Here is a 19,070-nt window from a genome sequence, read left to right as displayed (position 1 = left end):
GCTAATAGAGACACAACTGACACAGCCAGGGCCAGCACTGCTCCAGCACACACTTTTGCTGGCATTCGACACCACTTCAGTTGTCACGTGCCTGGACATCTCAGACATGCAGAGAAATGTATTTCCTTCCAGGCCCACAACTGCTTTTATGTTAGGTTTATCACTCCACTACATTTGCATGCAAAGTTCAGGATAAAACTTCCTAATTCATTTCTATATGTGAGTCTGAATGAAGTTTCACACACAGGTCGCCTGAATCAACACATACTCTGCCTCTTCCCTGTGCTTTCTTAACCTCTCTCATACCATATGATAATCAGACAATTCCCTGCTGCAGGATAAAAAAACTAAAAACTGCTAAGAAAGGAAAGTTACCGGAGGGCTGGTCCTTAAATAGCACAAGACTTGTGTCCCTGGCCCTTCACTGTTTCTCCCACCAAAACCATAATCTGTGTTCTAATAACTCCTAGCAATTTGGGGGGACTGAAGAATGAAAGACCGTGGCCAAAAGATGACAAATCTCTAGGCTGCTTAACAGTCCAGCACAGATAGGGGAATGAAGTAAAGCAAGGGAAAGTCTCCATTTTTTATGTGTAAAACAAGTATGCTACTCTTTTTAAAATATCTGGAAATACCTTACTTTCATGGATTTTAACCAGAACTTTGACATAACTGTTAGGGACCTTATAAGTCACTGGCAACATTTCAAACATAGCTGATAGCAAACCCTTCACTGATTTCACAGGGGCCCAGATTTCACTTGGTTCCTATACAACATTGTCTCAAACATCTAGGTGCATCATATCATTGAGATACTATGTATATGCTTGGTCCTTTTCACCCTAAGAAATGATAAATGAAGCCTGGACTCCGTAGAGTCTGGCTATTTTATTTTAAGAAGTCTATTGCTAAGAGCAACAAGTTCAAAATTTAAAAGAAAAAAAAAAAAAAGAAAAAGAAAAGAAAAGAAACAAAAGCAGCTATTGTGAAACAATAAGCCCGGGCACTTAACAGAATGCTGCAAGCTTCAATACCACCCTGTATTATAGTATGAGTGGTTCACTCGGCTGAAAGTGATTAATTTCTTGAAAATGCTAAGGTCACACTAATTGACATGACCTGTGTAATTAAGCAGTCTCTGTTTACACACGGAAAGCTCAACTGCTGTGAAGCTGGGTTTGTATGACAGAATGTCTTTACAAGTCAAGAGATCAACAACCTTTCCTATGTCCTACCTACTCGCCGACACAGGCTCCTGATTGCTGTTCTGAGAGAACACGCAAAGGCATTACCATATGAAAATCAGCCTCGAGCCTGGACGAGCACAAACCCAGCAGAGTGTACATGTTGTGAAGCAAGCTCTGACAGGCCCCAGGGGTGACTGCTTGGCCTAAATCCCTGTGCTGGTGAGAGTCCTTTTTCCACTTTCTCTTTCAGTGACAATCACAGGAGAAACGTGATGGAGGGAGGAGTGCGGGGTGAGAAGCCAAGGGCTCTGCCATGCTAATGCTAGCTCTTATACTGATTAATTTAATCACTGCGGCCACATCTCCTCACTTCCGCACTTCTATGCTCAGAGGGGCAACTAACACCCTTCTGCCTTCCAGTGTTGTTGCAATTAAGCAGTTCAACAAAAGACATATGTTCTACATATAAATAATATCGCCATTTACATAGCATTTAGCACTTTTATTTAAGTGCGACAATGCTGGAAAAGAAGCAAACCAGGTCCTGAGCTACTTCAGAAAGCAGCCGTCTTTTGGAGTTGTCTTCCTCCAGAGACCCAGGTAGTCTATGGGACAAATCTCCTACTTCTTCCTCAAAACCCTGAGGCAAAACCCCACTGACTGACTCTATCATGTTTTCTCCTTGGGCCACATACGCTCCTCCTCAAAAGAGAAGGTCCTTAGGCTCTCTACCCCATATTTTTATGCAGCACATACTCAGGTAATGCATTACTGGCACAGCCAAAGGACCACATCTTCAGTAAAAGGGTTGGAGCAACTATTTCTCAGCATTGCCACCACACCACTCTGCTGCCAGCACTGCGGAAGGCAAGTGCAGACCATCTTCCCAAGGGACAGTGCTGTACTGGATCCCAAAAGTAGTTGTAGACATAGGTGTAGCGAAAAAAAATCTCCTTGGCCATCTGAAGCTGTGTTGATACTACAGTTCCCAAGCCCCGCTGCCACATGCTGCAACAGCGGCAAAATACCAGCCCAAAGCATGCCAAGAAAGATACACCCAATGGTAGTTTTTTCCAAGTGCTGACTACAGGGATAGAACTTCAGCCCATTGATGCATGTTTATGAGTCTTTAGCGCTGCTGAAGAATAACTGCTGAAGTGTAGCCACGAGCCTGATTTTATTAATTGCTTTTATACCCTTCTCTGCCCCTTCCAATAAACATGGTGCTCGCTTAGTGTTTACATGAAGGCAAATAGTTCCCCAGGCAGAAAAGAATATCTCAGAGCAGGGTAGCCCCATAACCTAAAACAACAGTGAGGTCATTTTGATTTTTCCTTTTCATGCTTTCACTTCCCGTGGAGATGACATTATCTTCAAGAGTTCTCTTGCCCAGAGCAAGAAAACCCAACTACTTCCTGCCAATTCTACTGTGACAAGAAGTCCTCAGGCAATATTCTGTGACCTTATGTTTTTAGCATCTTCTAGTGAATTACTAGGTTAGTTTGGGTCAAAGTACTTCTGTCCCTAACAGCTGCTGATTTTTAAAGGAGGAAGCGTGTCCGACTGACCTGGAATCGACGCATGTCTCGAGGGTTTCCTGCATTTTTTAGGCAATTTTGGTTACATTTGAGGAAAAATTTCAAGAAGAACCTGTGGAGAAAGAGAAACGGACATTAATGTCTTATAAACAGTGCGTAGTAATACTATGTAACATCTGCACGTTTGGTCCAACAAAGCCTAACTTACATTAGTATTCCCTACCCGGATAAATCATCCCACTGACCATCCAAAGAGGGAGCAGAACTTTCATGGGCCCCAATCCAGCAAAACATGTAAGCACGTCCTAACATTTAAGCATTAAATTAATAGATCTGTTGTGTCAGAGCCCTTAAAGTTTGTAGAGTCAGTCCCTCTATCACGCTCAATGGCCAGCCCTGCTGTGCCATCCATAGCAGCAAGGAAGTAAGAGACACATATTTCAGCACAGCAAAAAGAGGACAGAAAAATGCCAGCCAAGAAAATTCCCTTTTGTATAAATGGGGTTTTGTTTTACAAGTTCGCTGTCGTGTGCAAATTTTTATTTAATACAAAAACACTGAAAATGTTCCATACAGTTGAAATCTCCCTTCCACAATTAAACCCAGTTTGTGCATAAAATTAATGCTCAAATAAGGATTAGTGGGAGACCAAAACCCTGAGAGGAGAAGGGGGAAGTCTTGGTTAAAAGACTTACTTCACGGAAAAATGAAATATTTTCAATGCAGTCTATTTCCTGACCATACACAGTTCACTGAAGTAGCTATATGACCCTGACATATATCTCTAAGAAAAGACATTGCATTTTACAAAGCCAAAGAAAAAAGCAAACATTTCACTGAAAATATTTCCTTCAGTGTTATGCATCAGTGGACTGTAAACTCATAAAGACAAGTCAATGAATAATAGTGGGTCTCAGATTCCAGGCTTCCTCCCCAAGAGCCAAAGTTTATCAATCTTTTGTCCAAAATAAACTACAGACTAAGGTCTACTAAAGCTCAGCCGTGCAAAATTTAATCCTACAGCAAGTTTAAAACCTAGCGCAACCAGACAGAGCAGCATTACACTTGCAATAACCATCAGTTGACTAAGCAGAAGCTAATCTGACCTATTTCCACATACAAAAGCAGGGCGGGGAATTGTTTGATCCTGGTTTACTTTAAATCAGAAAGTTAACTTTTGCAAGCATCCATCTTTTAGCACCCAAACTGAATGCTAGGTCAGCAGAATTTGCACACACTGCCACCAAGAAAGGCAAAACTGCAGGGTAAACAGCTTCAGAAAATCCCTTTTTGATGAGCAGCATTCTTTGCCCTGCTCTAGTTGTGATGCCGCCCCTCAACAAGGCACGTTTTGGTGCTTGTTCCTCCATGCCAAGAAAATAATACTAGGCAAATGGCTGCAAGGAGAAATTGAAACTACAAGGGACTGTTTGCATTAAAGAAAAATAAGGTAATGAGGAGGATTATAAAGCGTGATGCTTGGGATTATCAAGGACTGGATCTCCTGACCCAGGAAGTCCCTTCTAGACCTGTGCTCCTAAATAAGAGCAAGCAATCAACATAAAATAAACAGCCGCCACACTTGAACAGGGGTTTCAAGACACTGTGTTTGTTTACACTAAAATAAAGAGCAGTGTAAGCCATTAGGTTTTCTCATCAAGCAGGTTCTGATATTCAATAACAGAAAGTTGGTGCTATTTGTTGTACATGTGTGTGTCTTTTTAAGCCTCTAATGGCCAGCTGTGACAGCCTGACTCAGATTGTGTAGAAGGAGCTGTCAGCACAAATCTTGGCATCTCGAATCCAGACAACTGCTTGCCACCAGGCGAGGGTTTGTACTCGTGCCAGAATGGATTTTGAGAGACAAGCAAATAGGGCATTAATTCCGCCAAAGAAAAACGAAAAGCGGGGAGAGTTCAGGATCTTACACTTCAGATGATGGCTTTCCTGTCAACAGCTCGTCATTTAGCTCATGAGCTATGAAGGGCACGGACATCAGATCCCTCTTGCCCTAAGCTGGCCCTGTCATGCAAAATGCTGGCAGGATCCGGAGACCACCCCTCCGTGCGAGATTGCTTGCTGAAATAAAAAGCCCGGCCATCTGTTGGGAGGCAAAGACATCCCTGTCAGCTGGTGCCTACAGCCTTGAACAGGCCCTTATGTGGCAAAACCTCTCAGAGCCACTTACTCTTCGGGGAGAAGCCGGTGCTGCCCCGGGTCTGCCGGTGGATTTTTGGTGGCTTCGCCAAGCACCGAACCCAGCAGCTGCCTGCCCGGTCTGCCGCAGCCCTGGAGCAACACCTTGGCCCCAGGGGGAGCTGGGACATGGAAGAGTTAAAAATATCTGCGCTGAAAGGCAGCATCAGCCATGCAAACGTGGGAAGCGCCTTCCCAGTCTGGCTTTGCACAGCACGCGTGAGCGCTGGGCAATGGGGGTTGGTGGCTTGAGTCAAGGGCCCCAGAAGAGATGGAAAGCTCTTTGTGAAGCTCTCCAGAGAAACTCTCGGCCTTCCCTTCCCTTACAAAGTCTGAGCTCACGTCAGCTCAAAGGCTTGGAAAAATCACTGTGAAACACAAGAGTTGGCTTTCGGGGTCTGCAAACTCAAACCCAAAGTTTTGAAGCCTAACTCCATTTGCACTGTGCTATCTCCCCCAAATTCTGCAGAAGTTTCATCAAAATAAACTGCAGAAGAAATGAAGCTTATCTATTTAAACCTACCGAAAACTTCAGGCAAGCAAACAAAACTTCCTTTGAATTAAATCAACTCCAGAAAAAAATTAACTTAAAAAAATAACACTATTTTCAGAGGAACTTTCAAGACCCCAAGCTTACACAGCCAAGTTCGCTCACTGCATTTTAAGTAAAAAGTCGCCAGTTTACTGAATACATTCTGCCAAGCACCGTATTTTTATTCCACTGAAAGACAAAACAAACTATAGGCTGCACTTTGTTTTGGAACACACCAGAGCTGGAGTCCCCTCGGCTATGCGAAAGCATCCCACGCTCATCTAGGCGAGAGCCGAGCGGCTCCCGAGCTGGCACAGCACGTGCCGGCTGACGGTCTCCCCCCGCTTTGGCAGGAAGGTGGATGGGAACAGATTAAGACAAGGGTAGAGTGGAGCAGTTTGTTTCATGGGGTTCAGCCCGGGCTCTCGGTTCCTGCTTTAAACCGCTTGTTCAGGTGCCTTCTTCACCTCGAGTCCAGTCCTGCCAGCCTTGCTCATTAGCAACACTTCACTCTGCAAATAGTTCAGATTTGGATTGACAGGACGGGTCCAGGAGAAGTGCCAACAAAGCTGAGCTCTTTGTAAGCATAAACCTCCATCCCCATTTATTTGCATCTAACTTCTTCACAGTGGGTTATTTTTTTCAGTTCTAACTTTCTCCGCGTTTGGCAGGGCTGTATAGCATTAATACTAACCACAGAGGATATACAGCATTAATACTAACCACTGGGGTCTGAAATTCATTCCCAAGATGAAAAAAATGTGCAAAACACAGGAGTGTCAATAAAATCTTCAACTTTAACTCTCTCTCCAAGCTTACGTGATTGCTCAACACCAGCTCGTCTGCCACACAAGACTCAGTCATCAATTATACTTATTGCTACCATTGAAGGTTTTCTTTTTTGCATGAATCACACAAAACATATTTTCTGACTCCCTTCCTGACTACTAACATCCCTGGTGTGAAGAGCATTTGTGCATATGGAGCAGAGAAACACAAGCCAGCTCCACGCGAGTCAGCCCAAGTCCAGAAACATGCAAACTTTTACAAAGCGCTTGGATTTACTGACTTACATTGCTATTAAATCAAAGGAGGACTCCATGCTTCACCCCCTACCCCACAGAGACATGGTTGGAGGGTATGGGAGTGCAGTTTTGGAGAAAACCCATTAGTTTTAGATTACATTTAGGTGTGCTAAGATGCAGTTCAGTGCAGGCAAAAACTACTCAAAGAGTGAAGCTGCTGAGCAGTTAATCCATGCCATGGCACTGTACTACTACAAATCTCTAAGTAACTGCAAGGACCAATGTAGAAATACAACCTTCAGTTAAATAAAAACCTCCAGTCTGAATCAGGCCGCAAATTAACTTGAACTTCTGTCTGCCAGGCAGAAGCTCTAACAAATGGGTTATTGGCTCTTCTGGGAGTGTTCTCTCCTTTCTCACAACTCGATAGAAAACTCCTTTCCGGAGATGAAGATTTTTTTTCTAACAAAACTGCTGCATTCCCCAAAAGATTTTGGTGTCTCTCACCATTACCCTCTACTCTCTGCTAGTGAGGGACTCTTACCCCAGCCCAGTCTGAGCTCCCTGGTTGCCCCCGCTGCCTTCCCACGCTGCTACTTCTAACTCCTGACACTGGCTCCCTCCTCACTCCTGCTCCTTCCATCCTCGGATTCCCTCATTCACCTGAAGGATCTAGCGAGCACACTACCAGCTGGAGGTCACTCCACTTGTCTAAAATACTGCCTGCCATTCATCACTGGCCATCTTGTCCCTCACACTGCTAACCCTTTGGGTTTGTGCAATACGTCCCCAGCAGCATCCCACTCTTTGTCCCTGCTAACTACCAGTAATTTAAAATAAATAAATACACAGCAGAAATGAAAATACTAGCAATAAAGAAGTAAAAGGATTTTGCCCTCCTACTTTTCTTGCCACTACAAATTAATACCAGTGTTTATTAAAAATAAGAGTTAAATTAAAGAAAGCAAGCTCTGACATGATCTAGGTTGGCTCTTCTGTCACTCCTCTGAAGGAAATTTAAAGAAACTCAAACACGAAGGCTTAGCAGTAGGATTTTCTTGCCATTGCCACAATAAATATGTCTGTGGAAGGAGAAAAAAATAGTTGGAAGGAAGACCTGCTGCATTCCTGATGCTGAAGAAAAGCTTGTTTGTTCCCAATACATTGGAGAAGTTGTTCAAGAACAGTTCATCCATGTGAAAATACGACAGCTGTCATGCTGCCAAGGTCAGCCAGACCAGTGGCTATCCAGAAAGCGAGTGCCGGTTATACAACTTAAACCTGGCTAGGGCAAACAAAATTGACAAAATGCCTTTTCTGAGGTATAAACGCATTTGATAGAAGAGGACAACTTTAGACTCCTGGCTGAAACACAGCAGTAAGTATATGTGGGTTTGCAAAATTAGCAAAACAAAAATACATGGGCCGGTCCAATAATTAGCAACCGACCCTCAGATAAAAGGATTGCACGCCCATTCTGTATAACATACCAATTCAGCAAAGTACTAAGTATGTGCATAAATTTAAATACACAAGCAGTACTGATGGAGACAAAGGTACTACTCACATACTCCAGTACCTCACAGAACCAGCTCTGCTGTCAGCCCATGTCCTTTCTTTGCTTGTCCTCCCAGCAAAAGAGGATGCTGAGGATGTGATACTACAAATACAGTTGTCTCAAACAATATCTGATGGGTATTTTTTTTTCTGGTGAAAACTTGGCATATTAAGAAGTACTGAAGCCAATATAGGGCTGAGTCCGCAGGTCACCAAGAGGCAGACAGTGCACGCACTTCAGCTGTTTCATTTGCTTCTTCAGGGTTTTCTAGGCTCTTTTCACACACTTCTCGTTCTCTCTGTCAGTAACTGCACCTACTGGTAACTAGATTTAGTTAGTAATTTGCCACTAAAATAAAAATATAGAGAAAATGCATTGTTTAATGCAATCTTATTTGGAAAAGTAAATAATCAAAATGTAGAAATATCCCTTTAGAAATTTCAGGACAAAGCTAATTTTTTTCCCTTTCAAGTCGACTCTTCTAATCAAAACTCCTATTTTACAATGGAAAATTCCCAACTTTTTAAAAATTAAGCTAAAATAAAGCATTTCTTTTTCTTGAACAATAATTTCTTTAAATTTTCCAACACTTTTAAACCTTACTTGAAGGGAGCACTTTTTTATTCCATTTTGCCCAAGAAAAATTGTCAGAATAATGGAATTTCCTACATTACAGAAAATCTGAACGTAGCCGAGCTCTACTAATAACTGCAGAAAACCAGGTCAAAAAAATCTTTGGCATTTAAGGTATGAAGATTGCCATTTACTAACAAGTCTACTGTTGCAGTATTTTATTTTGGGGTGGTTGTTGGTTTTTTTTTCCTCACAGACCTTTTCACATACAACTAACTGGTCGTGTCAGCTACCTTATTCACAAAAGAAAAATTGAGACTTACACTGATATTTACCAACATGAGGCTGTGCATGGAAATCAAATATAGGCATGCAGAAAACCTCCTATTACCCACATGTTCACAGCTGGATTTTACTTGGCTTTTTAGTCAATAAACAGCAGTAGCTACCTTTTGTGGCATTTTTACAACAGGAAATTTATTCTGCAGAAGAGAAATTAAACACCAGATACAGCCATCTAACTCTCTTCTAAACATAACCTTCCTGAGTTGTCAAACATCCTAATTAAGAAAAAAAAAAAATCCCAAATCTGCTTTCTCTGGATTCAGTGTTCTTACTGACTTAAAATGGAAGCAGAATCAGACCTGCATTTTGCATTTATGGGATGCTAAACAATTCACTGTGTTAAAAACAAAAAAAAAGCCAAGCCAAAACCAAAAGCCTGGGAAATTATTTATTTTACTAGAAAAATATATATCTTCTTCCTAAACTGCAGAAAAGGTCCAAGAAAGGCAACATGACACGGAGAATAAGCCTCAAGCAGTCAGAGTCTATTGACTGAGATTCTTCAGGCAATGCCATAATAATAGAAACAGAATAGTCTACATTATTTTTGTGAACTTGCTCTGACTCCTGGAGCTAGCATTGCCAGGGTTTGCGGTTGTCAATACAGTAAATATTCAGCTCAGCACAGCAAAGACCTGAGGAGGCACCCACATAATCACCAAAGGTAGGAAGGTAGGACTGCCCAAAACTGCCTTAAATTACTCATTGCTCGCTTCAGCAAGTGTTCCCAGTCACTTTTCTTCAGGTCTGTGTGTTCTGCACAGTGAAGCACAGCATATCAATTTTTCATCTTGCATCTTCTGGACTTCTCTAGCTCTCTGATACTGAGTTATAATGCATCAGAGAAATTTAGAGTAGTTTGGGAAAGTGTGTTTGGCATTTTCTCCCATGAGTGAGTTAAAATCCCAGAGAGACCGTTTTGGTTTCTTCTTCCAGACTTTTAATAAGAAAAGAAAGAGATAACACCACCAAAAAACAACATCACAAAACAGAATTAAAAATAGTCCAGAAGCAGGTTTGAGTGCTCAGTTTTCTGTAATTTAATTTTGCCCCCAAGTCTGACTTTTTAATATTTTTTTTCTTAAAGTAGTGAAAATCTGAATTTTCTTATATCTCCTTACTTGTGCCCAGCTCTATTAGCTAAAATTTTTATTAAATTTGAACTGCAGCTACCTTCCTATCACAAAAAAAAGTTGGAAGGAGTTTATGCCATCTGTGTACAGAGTGTACACAGTGTATTTCGTTTATGACAGCTAGATGCAAGATAACTGAACATACCACATCCTTTACATTATATTGACACAAACACCATTGTGAGATAAGCAGTGGAGTGCACGTGCACCCGTGCCTCACACGCAGCTCCAGTTGTTAGCTTACATAGCACAGAAGCCTCCCAGCTCTGCCTTTCTTTGCATGCTTCAAATCACAGACTATTCTTTACGAGCTGATGGGCCAGTGTTTTAGCTGCAATTCTGACAGACTTTCCAGCATTAGGGTGCTTTATTATCAAGCGAGTACAGTCACATAACCAACAGAATTTATCCTTATTTATTCAGTTAAAAAAAAACAATATTTGATCAGTTTGTTCCAGTTTAACTACTTTTCCCTTCACTCTTTCTCCATTTCACTCCTGTTTCATGTCTCAAATACTAGGATATAAAAGTGGGTTAACTATTTTTAATTTTTACTGAAGATGCTAGACTTCAGTCACCAGAAAAAAATATAAAGCAGCTCTGCGGTCTGTCATAGTTCACACAATGCCATTGAATTAGCAGCCCTCCCAGAGTCATACTTTTGCTAAAAGAACCTCTGTTCAGTGTAAGTGATGACAGATAACAGCATTACTGTTATTGTAATATGATATCAGTATTCGGTTGCCTACTACCTCAAGGTAAACTACTGTAACTTTAGCATGGTTACCAAAAAGCATCAGCAGCATCAAAGTTATAGGATGTCGGAGAGCAGTGTTAATCCAGCCATCTGAAGCTGGTTTTCTCACAGCAGGCATGGGACCCTAAAACTTGTCACCTTGAGCTGAGGGTGCTGATGACATATTTCTTTCATCAGCTTACTGAGAAAGTTATAAAGATTCACATGGTAAACATTTCATGTGTGGGAAACACATCTGCCACCTTTCCCTGGACCAGGCACGTGTAAATCACCTGCATGTAAAATTGTGTGCAATCCTCCTGCACATACAACAATTAATGATTCCTCAAATAACCTAACACCAATAATATCCTTAAATAACATTGATGCACCAGTGCTATCATCCCAATCTGCGAAACCCAGAGGTCAGGCTACTTAAAGGACATGTGAGTGCAGTATACCTTCTGGCCAGAGTCTGAGCCTCTAAAGTCCTGAGAATTTCAGCCCAAATACAAATGGAGTGCTACTCAAAGCCCATCTGAACAGATGTATCCTTGAATGGTTACACTAGGTGTAGGCATTATGTTACAATGGTGTTCTCTCCCAAGACCTGGCTCAGAACATGCTCCGTTTTGTTCTCACGATTTTTTGTTATTATTTTTTTCTTTTAAGCGAAAGATGCTTAATGTTAAAAAAAGCCAGGAGGCCTGCTTAGACTGACATGGAAATCATTTTTGACCAGATTTATGTGCAGGACTGATGGCCTTAAGAGAGAGAAATGACAAAGAAAGATGCTGTTAGATCTCTTATTTACAATAACCTGTAGTGTATGTCAACGATGAATCAGAAGCACATAAAAAATGAAGAAAGCGATTACTGAGTTCATTCATGTCTCAAAATCATTAAAAATACACAATTTAAGGAGTTTCCAGCCCCGGAGAAATGTAACAGAAACTCAGCACACCTGCCCATGAGATGCTGACTCTGTGCAAACTCAGGGGCTCTCGGCTGCAGCTGCTCCACTTCCTTGGGATCATCACCAGCAAGACAGACACTGCAAGACCGTGGGATTTACTGCTGGGATGACACCCCAGTCTCAGCTTTTGCATCACTAAATCCTCAGCAGAACTGCAACAGCAACGAACAACTTAAAAAACGCAACTGTAAATCTCCTGCTCATACAGTCCTGCTACGAAGATGAGTGGAACTTACTTCACCCTACCCATCTGAGTAATTACAGAGAAATATTTGGAAAGTGTCAATATGGTGAAAGATTGATTGCATCCCCTCCTAAGACAACTTATGCTTCAAAAAGCAAATGAAGTGTTTGCTTCAAGTAAAGTAGCAGCAGTGAAGGATCTTACGTGGGGGAGAGAAAAACAATAACTTAAAGTTATTAAAAGATAATTTTTAATAAATTAAAAACAAAACTACACTGGGAACCCAGTCAGAGTCGGTGACAAAGGACAATCTGACAGAGATTCTGCTGGGAGATGTAATTTTGCTTTTTGTAATAACCTTTTTTGGTTTTCTTGGGGAAAAAAAAAAATCAACAATTAAAAGGAGTCTTTTAAAGAAACTACTAAGGGTGAGTCTAGAATTAGCTGCCCAGAAAAAAAAAAATAAAAAAAATGTATATTTGTATTTATACAAGGAAAGATCAAGCACAAAAATTCTGTGGAAGAAAGTCAAGGGCTGCCTTCAGCTCCTGCCCACAAGCTGGACATTCCATCCAGGGGTTCCCATTGTTTTATGATATTTAAGAGAATAAAGCCCTTGCTTCCTTTACAGCGGGGAGCTCTGGCAAGAGGACAGGATCCGGAGTATAGTTGCTATTTTGAGTGCTGGAAGGAAGCAAAGAGCTGTTTTGTGGAAAGGCGGAGGCACTTTGTTTGAGCTGTGCATGCGGTGGTTCAACAAGAGAAGATACTCCAGGGGTGTTCGAAGATACTCCGGTTTGACCTGGCTCTAGGTATAAAATGCTGCAGAATTTTTTGTGTGCATATGGGCAAGCAAGCCAGACACTGTAAAATTCATTGTAAGTCACCACAGAAGGGGAAGACTGAAAGAGAAAGGGGAGAAGAGAGTTTTTGATGTGATGGTGAAGGGGATCGCGCTACATGTAATGCTGGAGATGTCATCAATAAATATTGCATGTGTGCGCTACCTTTAACATGACACTGAAAGAGCTTAATTAACCTTAGAAATAAGGACCTCTGCAGCAGATACGTAGAATCCAATCACATCTGTATATATCACAAGTTTTGGATTAAGTACTTCAGAGTTTTTCTTAAAGCAATGGGCCTTGAATACGTAGGAAAAATATTTTTGCTGATGCCCTCTTCTGTGTCAGAGATGTATGGAAAAGGCACTACAGCCTGTAGCTACAAAGTTATCTTTTGCACCCAGCTGGAAAGGTGGTGCAACTAAAGAATAATTTCTTCTGCCCTTGAAGCCAACCGTCCAGTGAGGGTACCCAAGCTGAAGGACAAAACCAAACGTCCCAAAACCAGAGTAGAATTCAGATCAGGATGCTGGTGACAAGTTATAACTGGAGTGAGGTAAGGACATGAGCTGGCTGTAATAAAATATATTATGCTCATCCCACTGTGTACTTCATTGGTTGGAATTACAAGAAACAGCATATTTAGATAGAGCGCAACGGACCAAAGACATTGTAAGGACAGAGGCACAGCATTAGATACCCTACATAAGGGAGCAGGAAACAATGTGCATTATAATCTTTGGAAAGAAGGTGACCTCTGTTAGCAGCTACAGACATCTTCCATGGGTGTTAAAACACAGGCAAGAGCTGAGATCTCTCCTGTATTTCTGGATGTCTGGCTGTGTCACCGAGATGAATTTCTCTGTGAAAGCAAGGATGATACCTGTGATCAGTAGTAGGATTCATATCCACAAAACACAGAGCATGAGGGTTTACAAAGTCCTGTAAAAGTACTGCTTAATTATTATTTTTCTGTTTCACTGTAGTGGAGCGAGGACAGCATCAGCAACGGAAAAAAGGTTTACAATGAGCAGTTAAGTAACTTTGCCAGATAGTCAGGGCAGAAAGGTTCAAGTTCTTGTTGACATACATCATATCAATGAAAGTCCCAATTAATTCAACGGACTAGGAAATGCTTGTAACTTAACAACCTTTTACTCTTTAACTATTTTATATTCTATTGTTCTTCTTTTGAGAGCAATTGTGCCAGGAACTGGCAAAGAGTAAAGAGGATCAGCAAAAACTTACAGCTGCCCCCCTCTAGCACCTCCCTGGAAAAAAAAAAAAAAATTCCTCATTAATGTAAACATAACTAACAAATCCGACCCAAAACCTTTCTAACTAGCCAGTAGCTTAAAATCATCAAGAACTCTACATGAGTACTGAATATTGATCATTCTTTTTTCACTCAATTCTGTAGCTCCAACAAAGTTCCACTAAAGACCTAATTGCATAATAATTAACTTAAATGTTGAAACACACTATCCTTTCTATAATACATACATATCACTAATGAAAAGGCTAAACCCTTTAAGCTGATTGGCCTAACAATGTGAACCCAGATGACAAGATCAGGGTCTGATCTCAGAGATTTTAATATAAACCTAGAAAAAACATGAATTTTCATCTTCTCTACTGAGCTGAAACTCCAGGTCCAGAGTTAACTAATACAGGAAATAAAAACAAAGCCATATGCCCAAAGGCTTGATGAAGCTCATTTGCTGAGCATACAATATCAAGTTTTAAATCCCTACTTAATCTCCAAATAAAAATTAAGAGGGAGTTTGAAGAAATACTGTGGAGTGTCAATGACAAACTTATCAGCAGACACATGTTAGACAACATGCTAAAATACCCCCACATCAACTTGTCAACAATAACCACCAACTAACAGACAACCCTGACAAAATAATACTCAGGGCTTGATTCAAAATGAAGAGGAAAATACAGTTAAATGTACATTACCAAAACAAGTTGTATGTGACTTTGGTGTCTATTAAATGAAATAACATTATGCCAAGTTTGGAAGTACGAATCATTCTGATTACAACTGAATGACCAAGTTTCTACCCTCAAAGTTTTCTTCCAGCGTGCACAATAACTATGACAAGTGCAAAATGATTGCACTGTTTCTGCCCCTCCAATGAAGCTTTTCTGCCATCCTGGAGCTGCAGTGTTACCTATCTACAGCCAGATTTAGCCTCGGCACCTTCTGAGTCCTCCACCAACTTCTTGCACAGAGTAAGTTCATGGATATAAAGAGACAGGTTTGGCTCACTGTATTTAGGAGAGCGTGAAGATCCCTTCATCTAAAAGATTCCTCATGCTAAGTACAAGCAGCTAGCTGGAACTAGCAAGGACACTGAGGAGAAAACTTTAATCCTTGCAGTAAGTGTCTTGGGACTTGTTATGACTACAGGTGGCCAGACACTTGACTTTGTGTCTCTCCTGAAAGACAGCACCTCCAGCAAGGCGGTACTCCCTAGTGTGACACCTCTTCAGTAGCATCTAAAAGGGAAGCGTACCTCCTACCGAGTCACCAAACACTGCTTCCCACAGTAGCGAGGCTTTTCCTTAAAGGACTCTTTTAAAATAAAAATTGTCGGTCTAGTGATGCAGTGCCAATAAGTCCATGTGCATTTGCTTTTGTATATTCTAAAGGCTGCTTTTAAAAAATGGGTTTCATTACATAATGGGTTACAGCCAAGTGACCTGTCACAAGTTTTGAACTGATACAATTTTTTTTTGCAACTGGACATGGTCGTCTTGAGGCACATTCTAGTGATCACCCACATGCCCATTTTAAAACGAGATGAATAGAGTCTGCATTCCTTGGTAACAGTTTTAGGTTATTTTTTAAATTCCACTTCTAAAGATGACAAAATAATGAAAAAAAAAAATTTTTTTTTCCCTTTAGTCAGAGGAATCTTTGTATTGAATTGTAGGTAATAACGCATTTGAGATACAGAAATGAAGAATGAAAGCAGAGCTGGCAGAACAGACAGAGAAATGTCTTGTCTTCATCCAATAGAGAATCATGCTTCTAAGATGTCCAGGCAGAAAATTTTCTGGAATTTTAAATATGTTAATAGTTCAAAGTACTGATGACTCCAAGCCAAAACCCCAAACTGGAAAGTTCCTGAGCTCTGGGCAACATTCAGTCTGCAGTTGTAAAAGAGTGAAACAGAAAATCAGATGGAAACACGCACACCTTTTGCGAAGTTCTAATCTGAGGTTGGCACCTGACCAGAAATAACCAGTTCAGACCCCATCTTGGACACCTGACCCCAGGACCAAGAAGTCTCTAGAAGAAAATGGAAATGTCTTCCTGAAATGTGAGAGAGGCTGGTTTCTCTCTTATTGCACTTTTTCCAAACTATCTGCACCCATTACTTCTTAAAGGACCTCGGCAAATGGCACCCCTTAGGCTGTATAAATCTCTGCAGAAGGAATGGCATAATTTTTCTCCCATCACAAACCTTCCAGTCTAATATTTGACAGCCTAGATCAGGTGCTGTCCAAACATTTATTAAAACATTTTAAATGATGAATATATCCAATTATTACTATTAATGCAACTAATACTGACTAATGAGGGGGAAACACACTAGCTTGTGTCCCGCAATTCATTACCCCTGCCTTGTCAACAATTCAAAGCCCAAAACCTAATCATCCATACCGGGCCCAGTTATATTTCACACGTCACATTTAATAAGTCACTCAGTGCCTATAAATTAATGTAACATGTCGGCGTTTATGAGTGCGGCTTTGTCGCTGTTAACAAATGATGTGCTGGCCTGGTCTGCTGCAGCTCGGCAGTGACGAATGATGGAGGATGATTTCTCTCCAAACTATAAACTACACACTGGGGACCACAGCAACACATAGATACACATATACACATGGGCACATGTGTTTGCACACATGTACATGCATACTGTTTATAAGAATGGTATATAATACAAAGAATGTGCACCTGCACATGCTTTTATAGGTATATTTCATACACCTTGATGCAGAATATTTTTCAGTCAGGTCATTACATTTTATCAACATATATTGTACCTATTCATACATGCATATATATATATATATGCACACTAGATACCATACAGTATTACAGGAACGTATATACAACTCTTCAGCAAGTTTACCAAAACCACGTCTACAGTATGTATCCTGTTACAATTTCACTCACAGTAGTTTAAGCCAAGTTTATAGAATGATACTACATACAGGTGGGGCCAAGCCAGATTTACAATTAGTCTGAACACCTGTAATATTTCCATGCTTAGTGCTTCCATAGCCAACCACAGCCTGAAACAGAAATGAAACACCGTAGACTTGTATTGCAAAATGTGATGCTAAACTGCAGATGACTGGCACGGCACCAATAGTTTCTTTTCTTTCGCTTGAGCAAAACTGATTTTTTTTTTTAATAGTATGAATAATACATAACTGAAGAACTTAAAGGCACACAGTACATGAAGAAAAAAATGCACATGTGATATACATGTACTTTTTAACATGCTTCTTCCTATTTTCCTGCAAGAAGTGTAACCACTGGAAAGTAGCAGGGTAAATGTCGGCATCTTTTTGGTTACAGCTGTGGCAGGTTCAGGATTGATGAAAGACATCTGGATCTACATACGGCTGCATTAAGTACTATATGCAGTAATAAAACTGCATGTTGCAAATGCACACTGTGGCCGGGAGGGAAGTTGTCACTGGAAGCAGCTTTATAGAGCTCAATTGGTTTGTCAGCAGCAGAAGAAGAAGACAGATAAGGAAAGGACGTCTGAGAGCTGAGCTCCTCGCCCCTAGGAGAGCTGAATCTTACCAAATCACAGACCAGGACCCCAGTTTTGGCTTCGTAACAAAGCTTTCCCAATGGCAATGCCAGTTTTACCCTTCTGTTCTCTATTACATCAATGATGTATCCTGTGTTAACAGCAACAGATTCCTCATGAAACAAAACATATTTGAATACACGCAATAAATTGAAAAGTTTAACTGAGATGTGAATGCATTGGTGATGAGCCCACAGCCAGTCTGGCAGTGATAGATCTGACTGTGAATTTTCTGGGTACTTTTTTGCCTCTATTGGGAAATGAGAGTCTGTAAAAAAGAAACCTTCGTGGGAAAATGTCATGTCTGAGGGTCTGCCAGTATGAAAAAGAAGTTCAGAGAAAAACCTCCAGTGTGTCAAAACATCATCTTCAGATAGTTTATAAATGAAAAGCATCCTTCCCTGGTAAAATACAAATCTTGCTTGCAAATTTTAACTAAAGTAAAAAAAAAGTTAGAAATACATTTAAAAGATTGACATGGAAATGACAGCATTTTTACTCACAAATTTCCCTTTTGTCTTGGACCATTGACTCACAAATAGCATAGTGATTCTGGTTGCGTGTTTGGGGTTTTTTTTAAATCCTGGTTTAAAACCAGAAAACTCTTTAAAGGCCTCTGGACCCGAAGAAAGGTTTCCTGCATAGGTCTAGCAAAAACCCCACAGACATTTGCCCTGCGACCCCCTGGGGCTCAAGCCACAGAAACTAAGCCCGTCTCTGATGGAGCATCACACTTCCAGCAAAACTGTGACATGGGAATCCCTGCATAGCTACGTTGCGCTGAATTTGGGACCAGACACAGGTACTGACATTTAAATTCACCTCTTAGGAACAAACAGCAAAGAACACACGGAGCGGTGCTGACACCACTGAGGTCCCCTCTGCCAGCCAGTGCTGGGACACCTTCCCAAGCTTTCCACTCAGGCAGCTCAGACAGAGATGGGCTTCTCCAGAGGCCAGTTCTGGGCAGGAGCCCAGCCCAAGTGCTCCGAATTGTCTTTGGAAAAAGTTTGTCTTTCCATAGCCTCTGTGGAGTGTGGCCAGCTTCCCGATTTGGGCTTTTCCACTGTCCTGCAGGGCTAAGTTGTGCAAATACCCCCTTGAAAGATGCCTTCTTACAGAATGGGAAATTCTAACCTTTCTATAAATGCTGTCTCTGAAATGTATATATTTAAACAGTGTTCAAAACACTTTAGGTTTCAACCACTGACAAAGACTTTCTCTTCACTTAATGTCAGCAATCATGACTCAGTGCTTCCATGTCATACTGAAGCAGCAATACTGAACAACAGTGCAGCAAAAAGTCATACTTATTTTCCAAAATCAGTCCACCCCTGGAAGGGCCATTCAATGGTTAAAGTGCTAGACCAGAACACAGAAGACCTAGATTCG

The 19,070-nt window shown here is 41.1% G+C and overlaps 1 protein-coding gene across 9 annotated transcripts in view; it reads right to left on the bottom strand.

Annotated features, from left to right (window-relative positions):
* Window positions 1-19,070, bottom strand: part of EBF1 (EBF transcription factor 1) — a 284,529-nt gene that overhangs the window by 104,424 nt on the left and 161,035 nt on the right. For all 9 annotated transcript variants that reach the window (XM_069772891.1, XM_069772892.1, XM_069772889.1 and 6 more), the window contains exon 7: window positions 2,756-2,837. In XM_069772891.1, coding sequence (XP_069628992.1) covers window positions 2,756-2,837 — 82 coding nt within the window. The remainder of the gene's footprint in view (window positions 1-2,755; window positions 2,838-19,070) is intronic.

Source organism: Haliaeetus albicilla, chromosome 27, assembly GCF_947461875.1.
Source record: "Haliaeetus albicilla chromosome 27, bHalAlb1.1, whole genome shotgun sequence".
NCBI lineage: Eukaryota > Metazoa > Chordata > Aves > Accipitriformes > Accipitridae > Haliaeetus > Haliaeetus albicilla.
The sequence above is the reverse complement of the archived record's forward strand: the minus strand, read 5'-3'. Positions and strand labels throughout refer to the sequence as shown.